This window comes from Protobothrops mucrosquamatus, unplaced genomic scaffold (genome assembly GCF_001527695.2).
Source record: "Protobothrops mucrosquamatus isolate PMUCROS unplaced genomic scaffold, P.Mucros_1.0 scaffold760, whole genome shotgun sequence".
Taxonomy (NCBI): domain Eukaryota; kingdom Metazoa; phylum Chordata; class Lepidosauria; order Squamata; family Viperidae; genus Protobothrops; species Protobothrops mucrosquamatus.
In genome coordinates, this window is record NW_015387029.1 from 624,158 (window position 1) to 648,518 (window position 24,361).

The 24,361-nt window shown below is 49.2% G+C and overlaps 1 protein-coding gene across 1 annotated transcript in view; it reads left to right on the forward strand.

Moving 5' to 3' along the window:
• The window catches only part of LOC107289734 (fibrillin-2), a 172,158-nt gene that overhangs the window by 123,464 nt on the left and 24,333 nt on the right, over positions 1 to 24,361 (forward strand). The window contains 19 exon segments of the mRNA XM_015818536.1: positions 712 to 834; positions 2,183 to 2,344; positions 3,500 to 3,568; positions 5,106 to 5,231; positions 6,130 to 6,255; positions 7,782 to 7,931; positions 9,610 to 9,681; positions 10,576 to 10,701; positions 12,267 to 12,392; positions 13,744 to 13,869; positions 14,717 to 14,833; positions 14,927 to 15,055; positions 16,525 to 16,644; positions 16,976 to 17,101; positions 18,071 to 18,223; positions 20,188 to 20,253; positions 22,702 to 22,827; positions 22,945 to 23,064; positions 23,868 to 23,990. Of these exon segments, the coding sequence (XP_015674022.1) occupies positions 712 to 834; positions 2,183 to 2,344; positions 3,500 to 3,568; positions 5,106 to 5,231; positions 6,130 to 6,255; positions 7,782 to 7,931; positions 9,610 to 9,681; positions 10,576 to 10,701; positions 12,267 to 12,392; positions 13,744 to 13,869; positions 14,717 to 14,833; positions 14,927 to 15,055; positions 16,525 to 16,644; positions 16,976 to 17,101; positions 18,071 to 18,223; positions 20,188 to 20,253; positions 22,702 to 22,827; positions 22,945 to 23,064; positions 23,868 to 23,990 (2,286 nt within the window).

The following is a 24,361-nucleotide window of genomic DNA, read 5'->3' on the forward strand; positions in this document are numbered from 1 at the left end:
TGGACTAGAAGACCTCCAAGGTCCCTTCCAGCTCTATTCAGATTGATTGGTTGAAATGGTCTAGGATCTCCTATTTGAGCAGGGGGTTGGACTAGAAGATCTCCAAGGTCCCTTCCAGCTCTATTCAGATTGATTGATTGAAATGGTCTAGGATCTCCTACTTGAGCAGGGGGTTGGACTAGAAGACCTCCAAGGTCCCTTCCAGCTCTATGCAGATTGATTGGTTGAAATGGTCTAGGATCTCCTACTTGAGCAGGGGGCTGGACTAGAAGACCTCCAAGATCCCTTCCAGCTCTATTCGGATTGGTTGATTGATTGATTGATTGATTGAAATGGTCTAGGATCTCCTACTTGAGCAGGGGGCTGGACTAGAAGACCATCCAAGGTCCCTTCCAGCTCTATTCTGATTATAACCAAAGCTCTTCTATGAGAGAGATGGGACATCTCCAGCTCCAGACCCGGGCCGGGGCAGGGGGCGGTAATTCCTCCCCTCCCTCCTCCGATGTCCCTGCCTTGGCTCAGCTCTTCCCTTCTGCCCAGTCCTCCATCCAACCTCAGTTGCAAACACACAAGCCAAGGAGAGGGCCACCGCAGTGTAACCGGCGCCTGTGGTTCGGTAGCTCCTTCCGCCAAGGACGGGACACCATCAGCAATTCCCAGACCGCGTTTAACTCCTTTCCCATCTCTCTCTCTCTTTCTCTCCCCCGACAGACATCAACGAGTGTGCCGATCCGGTGAACTGCATCAACGGGCTTTGTGTCAACACGCCGGGCAGCTACCTCTGCAACTGTCCTCAGGACTTTGAGCTGAACCCTACCGGGGTGGGGTGTGTCGGTAAGAAGGCTCCATCCTCACAGGGTCTCCGTGGGAGGGGGTTGTTTCCCGGGTGTGGTGGTTTCCCGATACTATTTATTTATTAAATTTATCTGCCACCCGTCGCTTATCGCGCTGAAAAGCAACCCTGGGCAGCTTCCTATTAAAATCATAAATATTAACAACGTTAAAGAGCCGTGGAGTGGCGCTGTGGTTAGAACGCGGCACTGCAGGCTAATTCTGCCCACTGTCAGCAGTTCAATCCTCTAACCGGCTCAAGGTTGACTCAGCCTTCCGTCCTTCCGAGGTCGGTAAAAGGAGGACTCAGATTGTTGGGGGCAAATAGGCTGACTTTGTAAACCGCTCAGAGAGGGCTGTCAACCACTGTGAAGCGGTATATAAGTGCTAATTGCTAAATACAGAAATTTTTAAAAAGCGAAAAATAAGAACACATCCAGCTTTTTTTTTTTTCCTGGATGTCGGCTCCAGGACCGCTTCGGATGTCTTCTAAAATGGGCCTCACTAAAGGAAGACCAAACTGGTCCTGCTTGGCCTAGTTAGTCCAACGCCTTGAACTACAAACTCCATAGTCCCCAGCCCCACATTGAAAAGCCCGAGTAGAAACCCTTGTCAAATAGAGGTCCTCATTTCGACGCGATTCGGTTCTTCCTCTCGTTTCTCCAAGCCGTAGTCAAGATTTGCAAGCCTCATTGATCATTTTTAAATTATTGTTATTTGTTGGTTTATCATATGGTTTATTATAATTATAATTACAATTCTTTCTATTCCTGGAGCAGAAAGGTCATCCTAGCCCACTGCTTCTCCACCTTGGCCACTTTAAGATCCGTGGACCTCAATTCCCAAAATTCTGTCTGGCTGTGGAATTCTGGGAGTTGCAGTCCACCAAACTTAAACAGGTTGGCTGTGGAATTCTGGGAGTTGAAGTCCACCATCTTGAAGTGGCTAAGGTTGAGAAACACTGGGCTAGCCGACGACATGATGGCTGCTGCATTGGGGGAATGAAAAAAAAGAACACATCCCCTTGGAAAGGCAGAATTTGTCGACAGGTGTTGGATACACAACTGACTCTCGGATGCATCTTGTACCTAAAGACCCCCACCCAACTAGAGATGGGAAGGTCTGGGAAAAAAATGGAAAAATTGGGGGGGGGAACAGAGTTTTTTTTTTCTGGTTTCCCCCCCTTTTTTTTTCCAAAGACGTTTGGAAAAAAAAAACTGGTTTTTTCCCCAGTTTTTTTCCCAGGCCTTCCTATCTCTACGGCCCCGATGCCGTCGTGCTCTTCCCGATGCAGTTCTTTTTTCCCCCTTCATTCTCCTTCTGTCTCCCTCCCTCTCTCTTTCCTACCCAGACACCCGAGTGGGGAACTGTTTCCTGGACACGCAAGACCGCGGTGACGGCGGCATCTCCTGCAGTGCGGAAATCGGCGTGGGGGTCACCCGGGCCTCCTGCTGCTGCTCCCTGGGCCGGGCCTGGGGCAACCCTTGCGAACTCTGCCCAGCTGCCAACACCAGTGAGTAGGGCAGCCGTGCCCACCGGGCTGCATCGTTTGACTGGCATCTGCCAGAATTTGGTTTGGGACGTGGATTAATTAACGAGTGGAGCAGCTTGCCCTCCGAAGTTGTAGGTGCTTCATCACTGGTAGAGACTGGACAGCCTCTGGTCTGGAATGGGATGAGCAGTGGGTTGGACTAGAAGACCTCCCGGGGTCCCTCCCAGCTCTATTCTGATGGATGGATTGATTTCCTGTGGGTGGGTGGCACAATAGAAGTGACACTTTAAAACAAAATCGTAACAAGCTTGTCAGAGACATAATCTGTCAGTGTTGCTTCTGTCCTGGTCAGACCATGCCCTGGTGTCCTTGAATAAGACAATAGCAGAGTTGGAAGGGACCTTGGAGATCTTCTAGTCCCACCTCCCAGTGCTCAAGCAGGAGACCCTTACAGAATCATAGAAGAACAAGAGTTGGAAGGGACCTTGGAGGGGGGGGGTCAACTTATTCTCCAAAGCACCAGAGGGCAGGACAAGAAACAACGGTTGGAAACTGAACAAAGAGAGAAGCAACCTGGAATTAAGGAGAAACTTCCTGACAGTGAGGACAATTAACCAGTGGAACTCCTTGCCTCCAGAAATTGTGGGCGATCCATCACTGGAGGTTTTTAAGAAGAGGCTGGACAGTCACTTGTCTGAGATGGTATAGGTTCTCCTACTCGAGCGGGGGGCTGGACTATTCTATTCTATTCTATTCTATTCTATTCTATTCTATTCTATTCTATTCTATTCTATTCTATTCTATTCCATAATTCTATTCTATTCTATTCTATTCCATAATTCTATTCTATTCTATTCCATAATTCTATTCTATTCTATTCCATAATTCTATTCTATTCTATTCTATTCTATTCTATTCTATTCTATTCTATTCTATTCTATTCTATTCTATTCTATTCTATTCTATTCTATTCTTGGAAAGCTGTTTTAAAACATAGTATTTTTCAACCTTGGCCACTTTAAGATCGGAGGACTTCAACTCCCAGAATTCCCCAGCCAGCCATGCTGGCTGGGGAATTCTTGGAGTTGAAGTCCTCCCGTCTTGAAGTGGCCAAGGTTGAAATAAAGACGCCTAAAACTTCTAAACTCTGTCTAGAATTCACTTCTCACCCTACAGCCGAATACAAGACCCTCTGTCCGGGCGGCGAAGGCTTCCGGCCCAATCCCATCACGGTCATTTTGGAAGGTAGGTCAGTGGGTCACTTGAGCGGGAGGGGGAGGGCTGAAAAACGATCTCTTGGGCCTGCCTGAACTTAGAGTCCCTCTGAAATTCAGCGCTGGAGAGTGTCTTTGGACGCCCAAACCCTTGCATATTAAAAAAAAAAAAATCCATCCCGTTACTGATTACAGCCCTGGGAAAATTCCCTGGCTTTAAAAAGAACATTCCAAGGGCATCATTTTTATTGGGGTGATGAACTTGTGGGCAGAGGCATCAGATCTGAGCTAAACAGAGGCCAAAAAAAAAAAAAAAGCAGCAGTTTTGGCTGCAGAATAAAGCAAAATATTGGATTGGATTGATTCAGGCTGATCCTTTAATCAGGAGTTTGGCAGATGCTGCAATTCATTTGTAATTCTGGTGCTGGTCCTTCCAGCTGTTCTCCAGAAAAGCTTAACATTTTGCCTGGAAGGTTTTAGAGAATGAGAATCAGTGAGCGAGCCGTGGAGATCATCTCCAGTGAAGGCGAACATGCTTTAGGTGCTGGACTAGGAACCAAGGAGACAGTGAGTTCTAGTCCTGCCTTAGGGATGAAAGCTGGCTGGGTGACTTGGGGTCAATCACCGGGAGACGGGGAGTTCTAGTCCTGACTTAGACACAGAAGCCGGCTAGGTGACTTTAGGCCAATCACCCGGAGATAGTGAGTTCTAGTCCTGCCTTAGGCATGAAAGCTGGATGGGTGACTTTAGACCAATCACTAGGAGATGGTGAGTTCTAGTCCTGCCTTAGGCACAAATGCCTGGTGAGTGACTTTGGACCAATCAGCAGGCTACAGTGAATTCTAGTCCCACCTTAAACATAAAAGCTGGCTGGGTGACTTTGGACCAATCACCAGGAGACGGTGAATTCTAGTTCTGCTTTAGGCAGGAAATCTGTCTGGGTGATTTGGGTCCAATCCCTCTCTCGGCCCAACCCACACTGCAGGGTCGTTGTTCCCCCCCCCCCGTTTGCAGGGGGGAAAAGAGGAGAAAGGAGCATTATGTATGTTCACTACCTTGAGATAGTTACAAACAATAACAAAGGCAGGGTACACTTCAAATAAATAATAACAAGAACAACAACAACAATAATAATATAACAGTAACAATAAAATACATTCATGTCACATATCCTCCTGTTGGACTTGATCTGTAAAAAAAAACCCCATCTAAACATCTAGCTGTCTTTGCGGTGAGCCATAAATACATAATTCTACGTTTGTGTCTTTGCACGACTTTTTCCTAGGCCAGGGGTAGGCAACCTTGGTTCTTTTATGACTCGTGGACTTCAACTCCCAGAATTCCTGAGCCAGCCAAGCTGGCTCAGGAATTCTGGGAGTTGAAGTCCACGAGTCATAAAAGAGCCAAGGTTGCCTACCCCTGGCCTAGGCCATCCCACTGGTGGCTTTGGGGAAGAGAGAGAGAATGAGAGAGAAAGAGGGAGGGAGAGAGAGAGAGAGAGACCCATCCTCCACTCCCCCCAAAAAGTGCCACGGATCCTTGATCTTCCTCTTCCTCCTCTCTCACAGACATAGACGAATGCCAGGAACTGCCCGGCCTGTGCCAGGGGGGCAATTGCATCAATACCTTTGGGAGCTTCCAGTGCGAGTGCCCCCCGGGCTATTATCTGAACGAGGACACCCGTATTTGTGAAGGTGGGTCTACGGGGGGGGGTGGCAGGCAGGTGGGCGAGCTTTGGGGAAGGGGGTGGTGTGCCCTGGCACCCTTGGGCCAACTCAAGGTGTGGCATGGAAGGAGAATCAAAAGGGGGACTGTTTTTTGTGGCTTCGCGTCTCCGTTAGCAGGCTCAAGGTACTTTTGGGGATCTAGAAGGCAGATCCATTCGTGGGCGTCCCCCGGGTGTGGTCAAAAAAGTCAAGATGGCCGCCTTGCAGTCCGCAGACTCTCCCAATTCCTTCACTTAGAGTAGGGTCTGCCAACCTGGTCACTTTAAGATGGGTGGACTTCAACTCCCAGAGTTCCCCAGCCAGCACGTTCAGCTGAGGCATTCTGGGAGTTGAAGTCCACCCATCAGCTCCAGCTCCTGCCCACCCTTCTGAAACCAGCCCCTTAAGTGTCTTAGCTTGATTTGTTTTTTTCTGCATTCGTAAAATGCTGGCTGGGGGATTCTGGGAGTTGAGGTCCACAGGCTTTAAAGTGTCTTAGCTTTCTTAGTGTCTTTGGGAGCTTCTAAAATGATTGGCAGGGTTGGTTAGCCCTGCGAGGTAGGCCAGCCAGGAAGCACAGCCTGGATCTCTGAGCTCTATCTTTATTGTAACCTTATATTAACAGACTCTTTCTCTCCCTCCACCCCTTTTACTTTCTGGAAAACTAGGGGGCGGGTCTCTTTTGAGTCACTTCCTACACCCTCCTTTCCATCTGCACCCTGTTGTAGCTTTTATGTCTGGGGGGGGTGTCTCCCTCCCGCCTCCTGAGGTCATTCCCCCAGTAGGGATGCATCCCCTCGACAGATCTGAAACACTCATCCTGGGACTGCTGACCGACTGACCTGGCTCTGGCCCCTGTTCCCACAACCTTTGTTTTCCCCTCCAGACATCGACGAGTGCTCTGCTCACATCGGCATCTGCGGGCCGGGGACCTGTTACAACACACTCGGCAACTACACCTGCGTTTGTCCCCCGGAGTACATGCAAGTCAACGGAGGGAACAACTGTATGGGTACGAAGGGCCCTGCAGGGTGGGCTCAAAGGGAGGAGAGGGGCCAATGGGGTGAGGGAGCAACCAGCCCCCGTCTCCTCGGATGGCTTGACGCCCTTCCAGGTAACTCAGCTGAAAACGTAGGATGAGGGTCCCATAGCCTCATCTAGCTGCCAAGAGATAGACTGCCCTTAGCTCTGGAGGTTCCACGTCAAACAGAGAGAAGAGGAGAATTCTGTGGTTTGGGTGTGGGTTGTTTTTTTTTTTTTTTCCAAAACAGACTTTTTAAATAAGATCTCAAAGGGATCAGGATCCATCTAGCCATCTTCTGGCCTCCAGTGGTGGTCAGCAGCTTCAGCAGGACCCCAAGTTGGACACGAAGGCAATCACACCTCAGAGGCTGATTTCCACGTCCTCATCCCATAATTCAAATCCAGAGTTTAGATAGATATGTAGAGAGAGAGAGAAAAAAGGGAGGGAGGGAGGGAGGGAGGGAGGGAGGGATGGACGGACAGACAGACAGACAGACACAGACAGACAGACAGACAGACAGACAGATAGAGTGATATAGAGATTAGGGGGAAAGATGGATGGATGGATGGATAGAGAAAAATAGAGAGAGATAGACAGACAGAGATGATAGATAGATAGATAGATAGATAGATAGATAGATAGATAGATAGATAGATAGATAGATAGATAGATAGATAGATAGATAGATAGATAGATAGTGATAGAGTGATATAGAGATTAGGGGGAAAGATGGATGGATGGATAGAATGGGATAGAGAGAGAGATGAGAGACGGAAAGATGGATGAGTGGATAGAGAAAAATAGAGAGGGATAGACGGACAGAGATGATAGATAGATAGATAGATAGATAGATAGATAGATAGATAGATAGATAGATAGATAGATAGATAGATAGATAGATAGATAGATAGATAGATAGATAGATAGATAGATAGATAGATAGATTGATAGATAGATAGATAGATAGATAGATAGATAGATAGATAGATAGATAGATAGATAGATAGATAGATAGTGATAGAGTGATATAGAGATTAGGGGGAAAGATGGATGGATGGATAGAATGGGATAGAGAGAGAGATGAGAGATGGAAAGATGGATGAGTGGATAGAGAAAAATAGAGAGGGATAGATGGACAGAGATGATAGATAGATAGATAGATAGATAGATAGATAGATAGATAGATAGATAGATAGATAGATAGATAGATAGATAGATAGATAGATAGACAGATAGATAAAAAGAGAGAGGGAGAGAGAGATGATAGGCAGGCAGGCAGACATACGGTAGATACAGGCAGAGAGAACAGAGAGATAGGAACAGAGAGAGGGATAAGCAGGACTTAGTGGAGGCACTTCTTAAAACATCTCAGCCCCTTCCCAAACAGACCGGACTCTCCCAAACGGAGGTGGATCAGGGGCATCTCTCCGCCACGCCCACCCTTTGGGGGGGGGCCCGTCCCGTGGCTGGGGGCCTCTGGGCCAGCTGAGGTTCCCTGACTCCCTTCCTTTCAGACATGCGGAAGAGCCTTTGCTACCGCAACTACAATGACACCTGCGAGGACGAGCTTTCCTTCAACATGACCAAGAAGATGTGTTGCTGCTCCTACAACATCGGCAAAGCCTGGAACAAGCCCTGCGAGCCCTGCCCCACGCCGGCCAGCAGTGAGTGGCCCCTCCGCCCCATCGCCCCTGCGGTCCTTGAGCCAGACGACGCCGTGGCCGTTAACTGAACCCACAGTCGTTAAGCAAAACAGCGGGTTCGCTATCTGAACCCTCTGTTCACTAAGAGGAGTTTTGGCAAAAAAAAAAAACCCATCATAAATCACGGTCAAGTGACTGTGGGGCTCTCTGCAAATGGCCACGAAGGCAGGACAGTTGCCGAGCACCCGGAATGTGGTCACGTGGCCAGGGGGGTGGTGGCCGTCAGAGCTTTGGAACGGGGCTGTAAGTGTCTTTTGGTCAACATAATTTCAATGGTCACTTGTTGAAAGCTGAGGAGTCCCTGTAGTTTTTCAAGCAGAGAGCTGGGATGTGGCCTGTGCTAAACCCGAGTTCTGGGGTCCCTGTTGCCCTCTGAGCTGGGTAGTTTTCTGGCAGACGTTTCTTTACCAAACTAGGGAACATCATCAGTCCTACTAGAAAGTGCAATTTACAGGGAGGAGGAGGAGGAGGAGGAGGAGGAGGAGGAGGAGGAGGAGGATTGGGACTGTGGGGTCCCTGGTGCCCTCTGAGCTTGGTAGTTTTCTTGCAGATGTTTTTTTACCAAACTAGGGAACATCATCAGTCCTACTAGGGCAGTGATGGCGAACCTTTTAGAGACCGAGTGCCCAAACTGCAACCCAACACCCAGTTATGCATCGTTGGGTGCCGGGTGGGTTTGGCCCATTGGCTGGGTGTGGCCAATTGGGTGGGTGTGGCCCATTGGGTGGGCATGGCTGCGGTGGTAACAGCAGACTGGGTGGGACTAAAAAGTTCAATCAATCAATTCCAACTTTGCAAGTTTTTTTTCCCCAAGAACTTGAAATTGACTGATTGAACCTTTTTTTTTTTTGCACATGGCGGCGGAGGCCTCAAGCGAAAAGGTTTTATAAAACCCAGCTGAAGGCCCAGGACTGGGGCGATGGTGTGCGTGCCCACAGAGAGGGCTATGAGTGCCTCCTCTGGCACCCGTACCATAGGTTCGCCACCACTGTACTAGAGAGTGCAATTTGCAGAGAGGAGGAGGAGGAGGAGGAGGAGGAGGAGGAGGAGGAGGAGGACCAGGAGGAGGAGGAGGAGGAGGGCGACGACTTTGGGCCCTTAGTGCTCTCTGAGCTTGGTAGTTTTCCTGCAGTCTAGGTAACATTATCAGTGCTAGAAGGGAGTGAGTTTTGCTCTCTGTTTATATTCCAGTAGCTTTACCCGGTCATTGTTGGTGGGAGCGGTCTTGGACTGTCCTTGGTTAGCCTGTTTACTGTTAGCTTGTTTAGGCAATCCTTGATTGGGGTATTGCCTGCTTCTGGACTATCAGTCTAATATTAACCCTAGTGTTAATCCCTACCTACCGTATCTGCGCGTTGATTGCTGGCAAGGAGGCGTTTTGGTCTTTTTGTTCCCTTCTGGGCTTTCTCTTTTGAATGCTGTGTAGATGTTGTTTATCTCTGCGTGCCTGTCGATGGCCGATTTGATGATGGCTGATGCTTGTCGGCAAGAAAACCAGCCAGCTCAGGGAGCACCAAGGACCCCACAGTTCAACCCTGAGCTACAGATATTCTCTTCTACCTACACCTGAGTTGCTCAATGTCTGAGGTCTTGCAAGGAGATGCCTTCATAGCAACATGACCGAGTCTTTCTTTTCTAGCTGAATACCAGATCCTGTGCGGCAACCAGGCGCCCGGCTTCATCATTGACATCCACACAGGGAAACCAATTGGTGAGCATCCCCCAAACTTTGTGTGACCCACAACTAACACCTTTGCATGGAGGGCGATGTTTTGTGTCGATGCTTCAATCCAACCAAAATACTATGGTTAAAACAATTATAAACTAAGAAGAGTTTATAAGAAAAATGAAACCTAGTTTGTACTTTTAGCTTTCTCCCCCCCCCCCGATTTTCTTTTTTGAGACGAATGATTGATGTGTTAAAAAAGGACTATTTAAAAAAGAAAGTGAAAACAATCCTAAAAGCAATAGAAATAAGAACACAAGTCACAAAGCAATCGGAAGTATTAAGATATTTAAATTTAGTAGCTGGAGCAGTGGGATGTGTACAGTGAGCCGGAACACACCGTTACGGTTGATTGGTTGGAGAGTGAGGCAATCTGCGCTATGATTGGTTACTGTGGATTGGAAGGGGGAGGGGGAGTTTCCCTGTTTTCCCGCCTTTTTCTTCTGTGTGCCCTGTGTGTTCTCTGTGATTTTTACCTCACGATTTACCTCATGATAATGGATGTGCCTGACCATCTTATTTACTGTATTTTATTTACTGTAAATATAGATGTAAAATATATTTATTTATATAAAGCTACAAATTCGTGTCAGCGTCTCTGACTCCATTTGGACATCAGCTGTGCAATTCCCTGACAAGAAAGCAATAAAAAACAACAAATAAATCGCCAGGAATGTTTGACTCCCACACTATTCTCTGCAAAATTCAATTGATCTGATGGTTCCCACAGTTAAATGGGTGTATATGTGTGTGTGTGTGTGTTTTGCTCGTGTTCAGCTTTAAGTCACACCCGTCCCCACCCCTTGAAAAGGAGGCTGGGGGTGGTGGTTCTGTCCAATTGGCCCCACCTTCTTCTGCCCCCTCCCTCTCTCCGAGCAGATATCGACGAATGCAGTGAGATTCCAGCCATTTGCACCAATGGCGTCTGCATCAACCAGATTGGCAGTTTCCGTTGCGAGTGTCCCATTGGCTTCAGCTACAACAACATCTTGCTGATCTGTGAAGGTCAGAATCGGGGCTGGCATTTAAGGGGGGGGCTCCTTAATCGGGGCCTTTGCACCTCCAAAGGGAAATATAACAAGCAGGATAAAACTGGTGAACGGATTGAGGTGATACAGGAAGAAGGAAAAACTGGGCAGACACAGCTGCACCTGCCATGAATATCATTTAATTTCTTTCTAAATACAGTCCTCACTTAACGACAGTCATTGGGACCGACATCTCAATTGTTAAGTGGTACGGTTGAAAACAACAATGTCTTGCGATTGCTTCAACTTGACGACAGCAATTGCCTCCGTTCGAGTTGAGGTCGTTAAGGGACTTCGGTGCAGTCTTTATGCACAGGGAGATCACCATTTGTGATTTCCCGCTGGCTTCCCCATTGACTTGCTTGGCGAGTCACTGCTGGTGATCACGTGACCGAGGGACGTTTGCTGGCTGCAGCTAGAGATAGTCCTTGACTTACAGCCAGAGTTGAACCCAGGATTTCTGTTGCTAAGTGAGACGGTTGTTAAGTGAGTTGTGCCTGATTTTACAACCTTTCTTGCCACAGTTGTTAAGCGAATCACTGCAGTTGTTAAGTTAGTAACGCGGTCGTGAAGTGAATTTGGCTTCCCCATTGACTTTGCTTGCCAGTGACCCTGGGACACTGCAACCGTCATAAATATGAGTCAGTTGCCAAAAGTCTGAATTTTGATCGTGTCACCAGGCGGATGCCACAGCGGTTGTGTGAAAAGCAGCCATGTCACTTTTTTCAGTGCTGTCGTAACTTTGAACGGTCACTAAATAAACTGCTGTAAGTCAGGGACCACCTATATTGTAGGTCTCCTCATTTAGTGCCATCATAACTCCGAACGGTTACAAAATGATTGGTTGCTAAATAAGGACTACCTGTGGATTTCATGGATCCAGTTTTCAGGATAGGGGTGTCAATCAAAGCCCCCTCCCCCTTCTCCCCCTGCCCCCTGGTTCCCCTCCCTCCTTCAACATGGACGATGGGCAAAAGAGAAGACGTGACGTCTTGTCCCCATTGTGGTATGGAGAAGACACAATGGAAAAGATGCGGTTTTCAATAGATAGTCCTCGACTTACGAGCACAATGGAGCCCAAAATTTATGTCGCTAAGCGAGTTTTGCCCCATTTTACAATTTTTTTCCTTGCCCCATTTGTTAAGTGAATCACCGCGGTTGTTAAATTAGTAACACAGTTGTTAAACGAATCTGACTTTCCCATGGACTTTGCTTGGCTGAAGGTCGCAAAAGGGGATCACGTAACCCCGGGACACTGCGACCGTCATAAATGTGAGTCACATGTCAAGCATCCAAATTTTGATGACATGGCCACGGGGATGCCGTAACAGTCGTTAAGTGTGAAAAATGGTCATAAGTCACTTTTTTTCAGTGCCGTTGTAACTTTGAACAGGCACTTGGAATGCCGAGGATTATCTGTGTAGCAGAGTGACAGAGAAGAAGCGGACATGAGGGGACAGGTGTCCAAACCAAAATGGGTGGGACATTTTCCCTTTTTTCTCCCACTGACTTTTTTCCCTCTCTTCTTCCCTCTCCCGGCAGACATTGACGAATGCAGCGGAGGGGAAAACCTCTGCCAACGAAACGCCGATTGCTTAAATATCCCCGGCAGTTACCGGTGCGAATGCTCTTCGGGATACAAGTTGTCGCCGAGCGGAGCGTGCGTAGGTGAGACCCGTTCAAACCCTAAGCTTAAGATGGCAAAGGGGAAGCAAACGATTTTGACCGTTTTGGTAACGATAGTCCTTGACCTACGACCAGAATTAGGACCAGAACTTCCATTGGGGTTGTTAAGTGTGTCGCACCCAGTTTTACAACCTTTATCACCAGAGAATCAGTGCTGCTGTGACTTGAATCACATAGTCTTTAAAGCAGGGGTAGGCAACCTTGGCTCCTTTATGACTTGTGGACTTCAACTCCCAGAATTCCTGAGCCAGCATGGCTCAGCTTGGAAACCTCTCCCTTTCCCCTCAGCATGGCTGGCTCAGGAATTCTGGGAGTTGAAGTCCACGAGTCATAAAAGAGCCAAGGTTGCCTACCCCTGCTTTAAAGGAACCCTAGTTCCCCCATTGACGCTGCTTGTCGGAAGCCGGATGCCAAGGGCCCAAATTTTGATCGCATGAGCGTGGGGATGCCGAAACGGTCATAAACACGAGGACTGGACAGGACTTGCTTTTTCAGGACTGTTCTAACTTCAAACAGTTGCTAAGCAAACAGTTGTAAGTTGACCACTACCTATGTTCTGTGTTCCTCAACTTTGGCCACTTGTGTGGACTTCAACTCCCAGAATTCCCCATCCAGCATTTAGATGTATGGACTTCAAATCCCAGAACTCCCCAGAATTCTGGGAGTCAAAGTCCACACATCTTCAAGTAACCAAGGTTGAGAAAAACTGGTTCATTTGCACACTGGGAAGAAGAAAATGTGGGTCACACTTTCTAAGAGTTGGAGCATCGCACTGTGGTTTGGTCTAAGGTCGTGGTGGCAAACCTATGGCACACGTGCTGGTGGCAGCACGCAGAGCTCCCTCTGTGGGCACGTGCGCCATTGCCCCAGCCCCGCCTCCCCCCATGGCCCCTTCCTTACCAGCAGACCCCCGGAGGAGAGTCGCCCCGGGGCGTGGCCGCATGGAGCAGTGCAGCCAAGGACATGGCAGCAGGGCAGCAGGGACAAGACTCCGCCCTCGCACCCCGTCATATGCAGACGATGCCGTGGGGTGCAGGCGGAGGGCGTAGCTGCCACAGCACTGCGGGCTGCCTGGGTGATCTGCTGTGGCGGACCGTGGAGGTGATAGGTGGCCCTGCGGGCGGGGCAGGGGGTGGAACAGGGGTGGGCAAGGGCAGGGCAAGTGGGGGTGGCGGAGTGGGGGCGGGGCAGGAGGCAGGGCAGTTTTTGGGCACTCGGTGTCTAAAAGGTTTGCCATCACTGGTCTAAGCCTAATCAGTCTCAGATTTGGGCTCGTCCTTCTTCCCGGCTTTTTTCCCTTCCAGCTAATTTCCTACATTTCGTTGTGTTGCAGGCCGGAACGAGTGCCAAGAAATCCCCAACGTCTGCAGCCACGGGGATTGCGTGGACACGGAAGGGAGTTACCTGTGCATCTGCTTCAACGGGTTCAAAGCCACGGGGGACCTGACCATGTGCATGGGTGAGTATCGCAGGCGTTCGACATCCTTGCGGCACGCCAACCCTACGGCAACACTCCCTTCCTTCCTAAAACCTCCGGTTATAGACCTGGTTTGCTAGTTCACCAGTTGTTCACGGACCAGGAAGTCTGGTTCCACCACTCTGTTGTGGTGCATCCTGTGTGTGACCTCGGGCCCATCAACCTGGAGGAGTTGTCACTGGCAAGTTTACCTTTAGGGAATTTCAACAGCGCATTCATTGCCTTGAGAGAAAGTGGGGCCTAATCACTGCAACGCCACAAAATCAAGAATTATCATGCACACTTCCCTTGGGGAGCCTGTATTGCGACAGGAAAGCATAGAACCCTAAGGCTGGAAAGGACCTCAGAGGTCTTCTAGTCCAACCCCCTGCTCAAGACAGAAGACCTTATTCCATTCTAGACAAATGGCTGTCCAGTCTATTTTTGAAAACCTTCAGCGAGGTTTTCAAACCTAACATTATATGGTGGCTTTTTAAAATGGGTCGAAGTTGGCCTACTTTACAGGGTTGTTGTTGTAAAGGTGGGCGCAAAGCTGTCTCCATGAAGTGTTACACTGGTAATAATAACAACAATAATAATAATAATGGCGCATTGGTTAATACAGGAGTGGGGAACAATGGCCCTTTTATGACTTGTGGACTTCAACTCCCAGAATTCCTGAGCCAGCATGGGGAGTTGAATTCTGGGAGTTGAAGTCCACAAGTCATTAAAGGGAGCCATTGTTCCCCACGTCTGAGCTAATGAGATGTAAACCTGTAAATTTAATAAATCAATAATAATAATATCTCCCTATTATCCCCATGTGGCCTTTTTCTCGTACGCCCGGCAGACATTGACGAGTGTGACCGCCAGCCCTGTGGGAACGGCACGTGCAAGAACACGGTGGGGTCCTACAACTGTCTCTGCTTCCCGGGCTTTGAGCTGACCCATAACAACGACTGCATGGGTAAGGGGGCTGCTGGGCCAGGAGGAGGGGCGGGCTGAGCTTCCGGTAACGTTGATGCTGACCCCTCCACGTCCCACCCTGCTCTCCCAACAGATATCAATGAGTGCTCCTCCCTCGCCGGGCAGGTCTGCCGCAACGGACAGTGCATCAACAACGTGGGCTCCTTCCGGTGCCTCTGCCAGGAGGGCTACGACCACACGCCGGATGGCAAGAATTGCATTGGTGGGTCCCTCCCGGAGTCCTTAGGGCAGGGGTAGGCAACCTTGGCTCTTTTATGACTCGTGGACTTCAGCTCCCAGAATTCCTGAGTCAGCATAGCTGACTCAGGAATTCTGGGAGCTGAAGTCCACGAGTCATAAAAGAGCCAAGGTTGCCTACCCCTGCCTTAGGGGGAGTTGACAGGGCCAGTGTGTCCTCCCCTCTCTTCTCTTGTTTTGTAGACACAGCCCTCCGCCCTGGATTCGTATTTCTTCTTCCTAGAACGGTAGAGTTGGAAGGGACCCCCCCAAAGGTCATCTAGTCCAACCCCCTGCAATCTGCAGGGCAAGCCAATTCAACCTTCCCTCCAGAGAGGTCCACCTATTCCACCTCCGTCTTCGTTGCCCTTCACAATCTGGTCTGGTTTTGCCGACATCTTTTTCACCCAGATCTAATCCCGTTTACAGGGCAGTCCTCGACTTACGACTGTGTGTTTAGCGTCGACAACACTGAAAAATGGGACTTACAACCAGTCGTACTTAGAAAGGCTGCAGGGTACCTGGGGTCACCCTGATGGCAAATGGCCAACCTCTGACAAGCAATGGAGTAGCCGGCAGGGAAGCTTGCAAACCCCAATCCGACGATGTCTCGCTTAACAACCACATCAATTAATGATGAATTTTCTGGTTCCGGATGTGGTCATAGTTCTATCTGTACTCTGCTCAGATGAGGCTAATCGAGTATAAATATTTCTTCCCGTCATTTGGGGAAAATTTCAGTCTAGTATTAAGGCACTGGACTAATCGCGTTGGCCTTTTTTGCCGCAGCTTCACAACTGCAGGCTTGATTGGTTGACACACACACACACACACACACACACACACACACACAGAGTTCCTAATTTTCCTGTCAACTGGACTGCTGGGGCAGGAAGAACTCCTGTGGTTGGGATCGCTCTAATACAGGTAGTCCTCGGCTTACAACATTCGTTTAGTGACCATTCAAAGTTACAACGGCACTGAAAAAAGGGACTTCGCGACCATTTTCACACTTACGACCGTTTTAGCATCCTTGTGGTCATGTAATCAAAATAAGAACGCTTGACAATCGGCTCATATTTATGACGGTCACAGCATCCCGGGGGTCACGTAATCCCCTTTTGCGACCTTACGATGACCGAAGTCATTGGGGAAGCCATTTTCACTTCACAACCGCTGCTATTAACTTAACAACTGCAGAGATTAACTTCACAATTGTGGGAAGAAAGGTCATAAAATGAGGCAAAGCTCACTGAGCCACTGTCCCTGTCAGGTCCCCAAATCCTTATTATCCTGCTTAATTGTGGTCCTAAGTTGAGGACTACCTGTGTAAAGCTTGATGGCATGGCCAGTGTCTCCTACAGCCACGCAGTATTGGAAACCTCCCTGATCTGTAGGGTGGGCACAACAGCTCCCGGTTGTGGGGAAGATGACATGGGGTTTTCTTCCGTGCAGACATCAACGAGTGCGTCAGCCTGCCAGGGACCTGCTCCCCGGGAACGTGCCACAATTTGGAAGGCTCCTTCCGCTGCATCTGCCCTCCCGGCTACGAAGTGCAGAACGACAACTGTATCGGTAAAAAGCACAATGCATAGCAGACAAACACACACAGACAGACTTTCCATGGCTGGGTCCTGGGGCAGGGGGTGATGTGTACAGCCCCTTGTGGCTTTGATTCCCCCAGCGGTGCTTCAGGGAATAGGGTCCTCCCTGGGGAAGGGGTCAGAAAAGTCAAGATGGCGGTCAACCCCACGCTACTTAAGCCCTGTTCCTTTTTTTTTTTTAATGTTCATTGATACTTGGGGGAGGAGAACAGTAAAACTGCCTATAGTCTGAATTCGGGGTGCTGGAAGCAGGGGGCCAGCCTGTGCTAGAGCTGCAGCTGATCCATCTCGGTGGGTTGCAGACATCAACGAGTGCGAGGAAGACCCCAACATCTGTCTCTTTGGCACCTGCACCAACACACCTGGCACCTTTCAGTGTATCTGCCCGCCTGGCTTTGTCCTGTCTGACAACGGACGGCGCTGCTTTGGTGAGTTATAATCTCTGGGAGTGGGGGAGGCGCCCCCTGTCCCCATTTTCTGGGTGTGGGACCACATCTCCCATCATCCCAGACTAAACCCTTTGTGGAAGCTCAGACAGTCTGCCGTCCTGCCCATTGGAAAATTACTCAGTGGTGTCGGTTTATTCACGGAAAGTACGGCAGTGGTCCCCAACCTTCCCGGCTGCGTGGACACATGTGCACAACCTAATCCCACGCATGTACAAGTGGAGCTTTGCGTGCTCACCTGCCACTTGCATGGCCTGGTTCCTAATGGGCCTCGGACTGGGACCGGTGCATGGACTGGGCTTTGGGAACCTCTGGCGTATGGCGCCGAGCACATGGATACCGGGAACAAAATTATATAGAAGGAGCAGATAACACTATGGTACGTGCACGATGGGGAAATGTAGACATTTTTGTGCTGTTTGAGGAATTGAAGAAATTATATGCAAGTTATAGGTGACATGTCAAAGTACATTCATTCATAAGAATAGAATAAGCATTCTATATATATAAATATCGAAGCAATTTATCCAGTTAAGCACACGGTATTTGTTAGTTGGAGAAAATCTGCTTTTCCTCCTGTATAAGATCACTGTGTGATCCAGTGTACGACAAGGAGCACCACGGGGGAAGATAACAGAATGACAGAGTTGAAAGGAACCTTGGAGATCTTCTAGTCCAACCCCCTGCTCTAGCAGGAGACCCTATGCCATTTTGGACAAAGAGCTGAATGCTTCCACCATTGAAACAGGGAGTCTTGGCAGATGCCAGGCCAAGGGTCTTCCGGGTACTGGTGTTGGGGGTAGACTTCTCCTAACAGTGGAGTCTCTACTGGTGACGGCATTGCTATTGGAGGGCCAGGGATCCAGGAGCCAGGGACCCTCCTTCTCCCAGGCAGATGCTTGCAGGTCTTCCCCGTTTCCTGACCTCATGTACCCCCCCCAACCTTTGCAGACACCCGCCAGAGTTTTTGCTTCACCCGCTTCGACAACGGCAAGTGCTCGGTGCCCAAAGCCTTCAACACCACCAAGGCCCGATGCTGTTGCAGCAAGATGCCAGGCGAGGGCTGGGGAGACCCTTGTGAGCTTTGCCCCCAGGAAGGCAACGGTAGGAGACCGACAGTGGGGAGGGCAGGGGGAGGCCCGGGAGACCACCATCATACCCCTCCCATCTTTTTGATGGCTTCTCCCTGATGATCAGAGCTCCTAGGGCAGGGGTAGGCAACCTTGGCTCTTTTATGACTCGTGGACTTCAACTCCCAGAAGTCCAGGAGTCATAAAAGAGCCAAGGTTGCTTACCCCTGTCCTAGGGAGACCCCTGTCTCTCTTCCCCCCCCATAAGCAAGGAAGGGATGTCTCCTTGCACCCAAGGAAATTTGGGGGAGGGGTCTTCCTCCGCAAATGGGAGCTGTCTCAACCACTGCTTCGATTTCTTCAACTTTGGACGTGTGGGTCTGGCGGAGCATGTGTGTGTGTGTGTGTGTGTTAGAGATTTTTAAAAAAGCTTAAATGGGTGTATTGTTCTTTTTTCTTTTTTCTTTATTTTTTATAATAATAATAATAATAATGATAAAGTTGGAAGGGACCTTGGAGGTCATCTAGTCCAACCCCCTGCTCAGGCAGGAAACCCTATACCATTTCAGACAAATGGCTGTCCAGCCTCTTCTTAAAAACTTCCAGTGTTGGAGCATTCACCCCTTCTGGAGGCAGGTTGTTCCACTGGTTAATTGTTCTAACTGTCAGGAAGTTTCTCCTTAGTTCTAGGTTGCTTCTCTCCTTGATCAGTTTCCATCCGTTGCTTCTTGTCCTACCTTCAGGCGCCTTGGAGAATAGCTTGACTCCCTCTTCTTTGGGGCAGCCCTTGAGATACTGGAAGGCTGCTATCGTGTCCCCCCTCGTCCTTCTCTTCATTAAACTAGACATACCCAATTCCAGCAACCGTTCTTCGTATATTTTAGCCTCCAGTCCCCTAATCATCTTTTGTTCTTTTTATATTGGTTTCCATGGCTTCTAAGCTGCCCAGCATCCTGTCCATGAGATGGACGTTACAAGGAGTCCCCGACTTACGACAATGGACCCCCAAAATTTCCGCTGCTAAGCGGGACGGTGGTTAAGTGTTTTTTGCCCCATTTCACGACTTTTCTTGCTCCGGTTGATAAGGGAATCATGGCGACTGTTAAGATAGCCACACGGTTGTGAGATGAATCCGGCTTCTGCATTGGCTTTGCTGATAAAAAGGTCGCCAAAGGGGATCACGTCACCCTGGGACGCCGCGACCGTCATAAATACGAGCCAGTTGCCAAGTGTCTGGATTTTGATCGCCTGACCCTGGGCATGCTGCAACGGTCGTAAGGGTGAAAACGACCGTAAGTCAGTTTTTTCAATGCCGTGGTAACTTTGAACAGTCACCAAGCAAATAGCGCCTACATTGTTGTTGTTGTTTTTGTTCCAGAGTCCTATCTGGATGTTTTATAAGTCGCTTTGAAAAATAAATACAGCTAATCCTTGATTTGCATACCGTTCATTTACCAAGAGTTCAAATTTACAACCGCACTGAAAAACGTGACTTGCAAACGCTTTTCACACTCAACCAGGGGTAGGCAACCTTGGCTCTTTTATGACTTGTGGACTTCAACTCCCAGAATTCCTGAGCCAGCCTTGCTGGCTCAGGAATTCTGGGAGTTGAAGTCCACGAGTCATAAAAGAGCCAAGGTTGCCTGCCCCAGGGTGAGGTGATTGAAATACTATCAAAACTGGCATGTATGTATAGCGGTTGCAACATCCTGGGGTCATGGGTGACCGTCATTTCTGACCTCCCTCCCAGCCAGCTTCTGACAAGCAAAGTCAGTGGGGGAAGCTGTATTCGCTCAACGACCGTGCGATTCAGTACAACCGTAGCAAAAATAAAATAAAATTGCAAAATTGGGCCCAACCCACTTAGCATGCGCCTCCCTTAGCCACAAATTCTGATCCGATTATGGTCGTACATTGAGGACCATCATCGCCACCACCACCCCTACAATAAATGCTTGTTAGAAGAATGACAACAGGGCCTGTCTCTCCCGTCCGCAGTTGCCTTCCAAGAGCTGTGTCCGTACGGCCACGGCGCCATTCCGGGACTCGGAGACTCGCGAGAAGGTGAGTACCCAAAGCCAAGAGTGAGTATTGCCTTGATCTCTGCAGCCCCAGGGAGCTTTTGCCAGGGTTAAGCAGCCTGGCCTTCATCCAGACATTAAGGTAGACTGCTCTGAACAATGGATGCTTTACCTCCATTTGGGGTAAGGGGGAGAGAAAGAACCGGACCAGGAGGCAGCCAATCCTCGACAGCTTGACGCAACCGACTCAACAGCTAACTCTTCACAGGATAACTAATTATTAATTAATTAAAATTATTTTTTTTAAAAAAAAAGTAGTTTAAAATTAAATTATTATTTTTTGTCCCTTCCTTCTTTGGCATCCTTCCTTTAATGATGCTATTCCACTATTTCTTCGATATTAGCGCGCTTGTCCTGCGACGAGTTTGCCGCAATGATTTGTCACGGACCCTTCCTGGCCACAGAGAGGCCCAATGATCAAAAAGCATCTCGTAATGCTAGACCCTTAGCTCCATAGCAAGCAACGGGTTCGCTTAACGACTGTGGTGCTCATTTAATGACTGTGGCAGTGATAGCGAACCTTTTAGAGACCAAGTGCCCAAACTGCAACCCAAAGCCCACTTATGCATCGTCGGGTGCCGGGGGGGTGTGGCCCATTGGGTGGGCGTGGCTGCGGTGGTAACAGCAGACTGTGTGGGACTAAAAAGTTCAATCAATCAATTCCAACTTTGCAAAATCTTTTTTTTCCCGCGAGAAGTTGAAATTGACTGATTGAACCTTTTTTTTTTTTTTGCACACGGCGGCGGAGGCCTAAAGCGAAAAGGTTTTATAAAACCAGCTGAAGGCCTAGGACTGGGGCGATGGCGTGCATGCCCACAGAGAGGGCTCTGCCGCCTCTGGCACCCGTGCCCTAGGTTCGCCACTACTGGACTATGGTGTTCGTTTAACAACCAACACATTTGCTTAATGACCACCGCAAAAGGGAATGTGAATGTACAACCGTCACGACATACCACCATAATGGGCAGCCTCCATAATGGGCAGTCTCTATTACCGTTGTATACACACATAAACACACAGATGCACACACACACACACACACACACAAACATAAACACACACGCTCGCACAAACACAAACCAAAGCAGAAAGAACCTGGGAACACTTTTTTTCCGAATCGTAGATTTTGTCAAACGGTAGAAAATCGTTTCGCGAGTCGCAAAAAGCGATCTCAGCTCCCCCTCTTAACACACAAAACCTTTTTCTTGATAAAATACCCAATCAAGAAAAGAGTTTGGAGGCCGCCGTCTGAGAGGGCAGAAATTGCTAATCCTGGTGATGGATTAGAAAAATAAACTGAAAAGACCGCTGCGGTCAGCATCGGTTCTGCAAGATCAGCTCGCGTTAAACTCGGCAGTCTTCTGCTCACACCGCAAAGCTCTCCACACACACACGGGTTTTATTGCTCAGCCAATTTGTCCCTGACACCAAAACACGGCCTACAATTAAATTCAATGCATAAGAAGGGGAAAAAAAACCCCAAGTGAAGGGGGAAAAAAATAGCATTGACTTCCATCTCCTTTTGGTGCAGTAGAACAGCGGTCTCCGACCTATCTGGCTTTGCAGACCGGCGAGGCGGGTGGGGGAGAGAGGATGGTGGCAGGTGAGCACCCTCCATTTGCACAAATGGAGCTGTGCACGCCTGCTCGCCCACCTGCTGTACGTGCAAGTGCAACTGCACGTGTGCGCACACTCGCCTGCCGTGTCTGCGGTCCAGTTCTGAACAGGTTGTAGCCCGGCAATGGGCCACAGCCCGGGGATTGGGGATCTTTGCAGTAGAATAGGGTAATAACATACAACCTCGACTTTTTACTTTTATGCAATCATGTATATATGAGACACATCTATAACAACAAATCTATCTCAGCCACAAAACCCCAAAACCAAAGTTTCTTTCCTTTCAATTTCAAGCACTTTATCATAGTGCACCAAAAGAAGTTGGAAATTGATGCTATTTCTTTTCCTTTTTTTTTTTACCCTACACCAGGGGTAGGCAACCTCGGCTCTTTTATGACTCATGGACCTCAACTCCCAGAATTCCTGAGTCAGCTATGCTGACTCAGGAATTCTGGGAGTTGAGGTCCATGAGTCATAAAAGAGCCGAGGTTGCCTACCTCTGCCCTACACTTTTTCCTCTTCCCACTTTCCTCCCCAGTTTTCCCAATATTTTCATTTTTCTGAGTATTTTCCTATTTTGATAAACTAATAAAAATACGAATTAAAAAAAAAACCCCAAATGCACAATTTTAGGGTACCGGTAACAATTAGGATTCTCAAACAGAGACATTATTTTTTTTTAAAAAAAATGTTTCTGAGTACCCTGCCACATTTGGGATGTGGGGGGAGGCTTGTGGTTTTCGAGAAGCAAGGGCTAGCACAAAGATTAACGCGGCCCGTGGTGCTGCTCATTCCACAACGGTCTCCTCGGCAGACGTGAACGAGTGCGCGGAGAACCTGGGTATCTGTATTAACGGCGCCTGCATCAACACGGACGGGTCCTTCCGCTGCGAATGCCCCTTCGGCTACAACCTGGACTACACCGGGGTCAACTGTGTGGGTGAGTGGAGGCCGCTGCGCCCGCCACCTTTGCGAGGGGGCTGTTCACAAGCCTTACTTGAAGCTTTTCCATCAAGTAGACACATTCACTCCCTTCCTTTTCTCGTATCGTCGGCAGACACGGACGAGTGTTCCATCGGCAACCCGTGTGGGAACGGCACTTGCACCAATGTGATCGGGGGCTTTGAGTGCACCTGCGACGAAGGATTTGAGCCGGGGCCAATGATGACCTGTGAAGGTGAGGTCCATTTTATTTCCCTTTTGATTGGTTTGATTCCTATAGATCAGTGATGGCGAACTTTTTAGAGACCGAGTGCCCAAAAAATGCCCCCCACCACTCCCGTCCCCGCTCCGCCCTGCCCACTGGGCAACCCACTACCTCCACAGCCCGCCACAGATCACCCAGGCAGCCCAGCAGCGCCATGGTGGCCATGCCCTCTGCTCATGCCCCGCAGAATCATCTGCGCGCAATGGGGCGCAAGGACGGACTCTTGTCCCCACTACCTAGCTACCATGTCCTTGGCTCCGCTACTTCGTGTGGGCCGCGCCCAAGGGCAACTCTACTCCGGGGAGGCTGCTGGTGAGGAGGGGGCCATGGGAGGAGGCGGGGCTTGGGAGACGGTGTGTGTGCCCACAGAGAGGGCTCCGAGTGCCACCTCTGGCACCTGTGCCATAGGTTCGCCACCACTGGTGTAGTAGAAAGTGGGCTATTTATGTGGAGCCTGGTTGTGTGTGACTTTTTAGTTGTTGTTTGGGGTGTTGGTGGCCGGCTATTAAGCCATTGGCTGTTGTTTCCTTGTGCTCCCGAGCCCTCGCCTCCTTGAAAAGCTGGGGGTAAATCAGCCCTCCTTTCGGCTGACGAGGGCCCTGTTTCCCAGGCTTCAATCATTTCCTGGCTGTTTTTGTCCCTGCGCAGCCAACAATCTTAGTAGCTGCAAAACTGAATGCATCTCCTTCTTCGTTGCGATGCTCCTGGACTGCTGATCGCTTAAAGCTCTTAACAGTCTCCCCTTCCCCATCTGTCCAATCTCCTCACTCCAGATATGAACGAGTGCGCCTTGAACCCGCTGCTCTGCGCCTTCCGGTGCCTCAACACGCTTGGTTCCTACGACTGCACCTGCCCAGCCGGGTACACCTTGCGGGACGACCGCAGAATGTGCAAAGGTGAGGACCTAACCGCTGCGGGGAAGCTGAGCCTCAGTGGTGCCGGTCAAGGAAATGGGCTCTGCTTTCGAAGGGGGAGCATACGACTGAGAAGCTCTAGTTAGGTCCTCCTAATGTGATTAGGATTGTGTTGCAAAGTGTGTGCTAAGACAAGCGAGGAAGCTTCCGTCTATTCCTTCCACTAACACTCACCTGGGCCCTTCCAGTAGCTCTTCCGATGCTCGTCTTCCAATAAAAGGTTTTGGCGTTTCTTGCACACCAACCAAATAAGGTCCCCAAAGATGCTTTTTTTTACGAGGCAACTGGACTTTCTTTGTTTTTCCTTTGAAGATGTTTCCCTTCTCATCCCAGAAGCTTCTTCAGCTCTGACT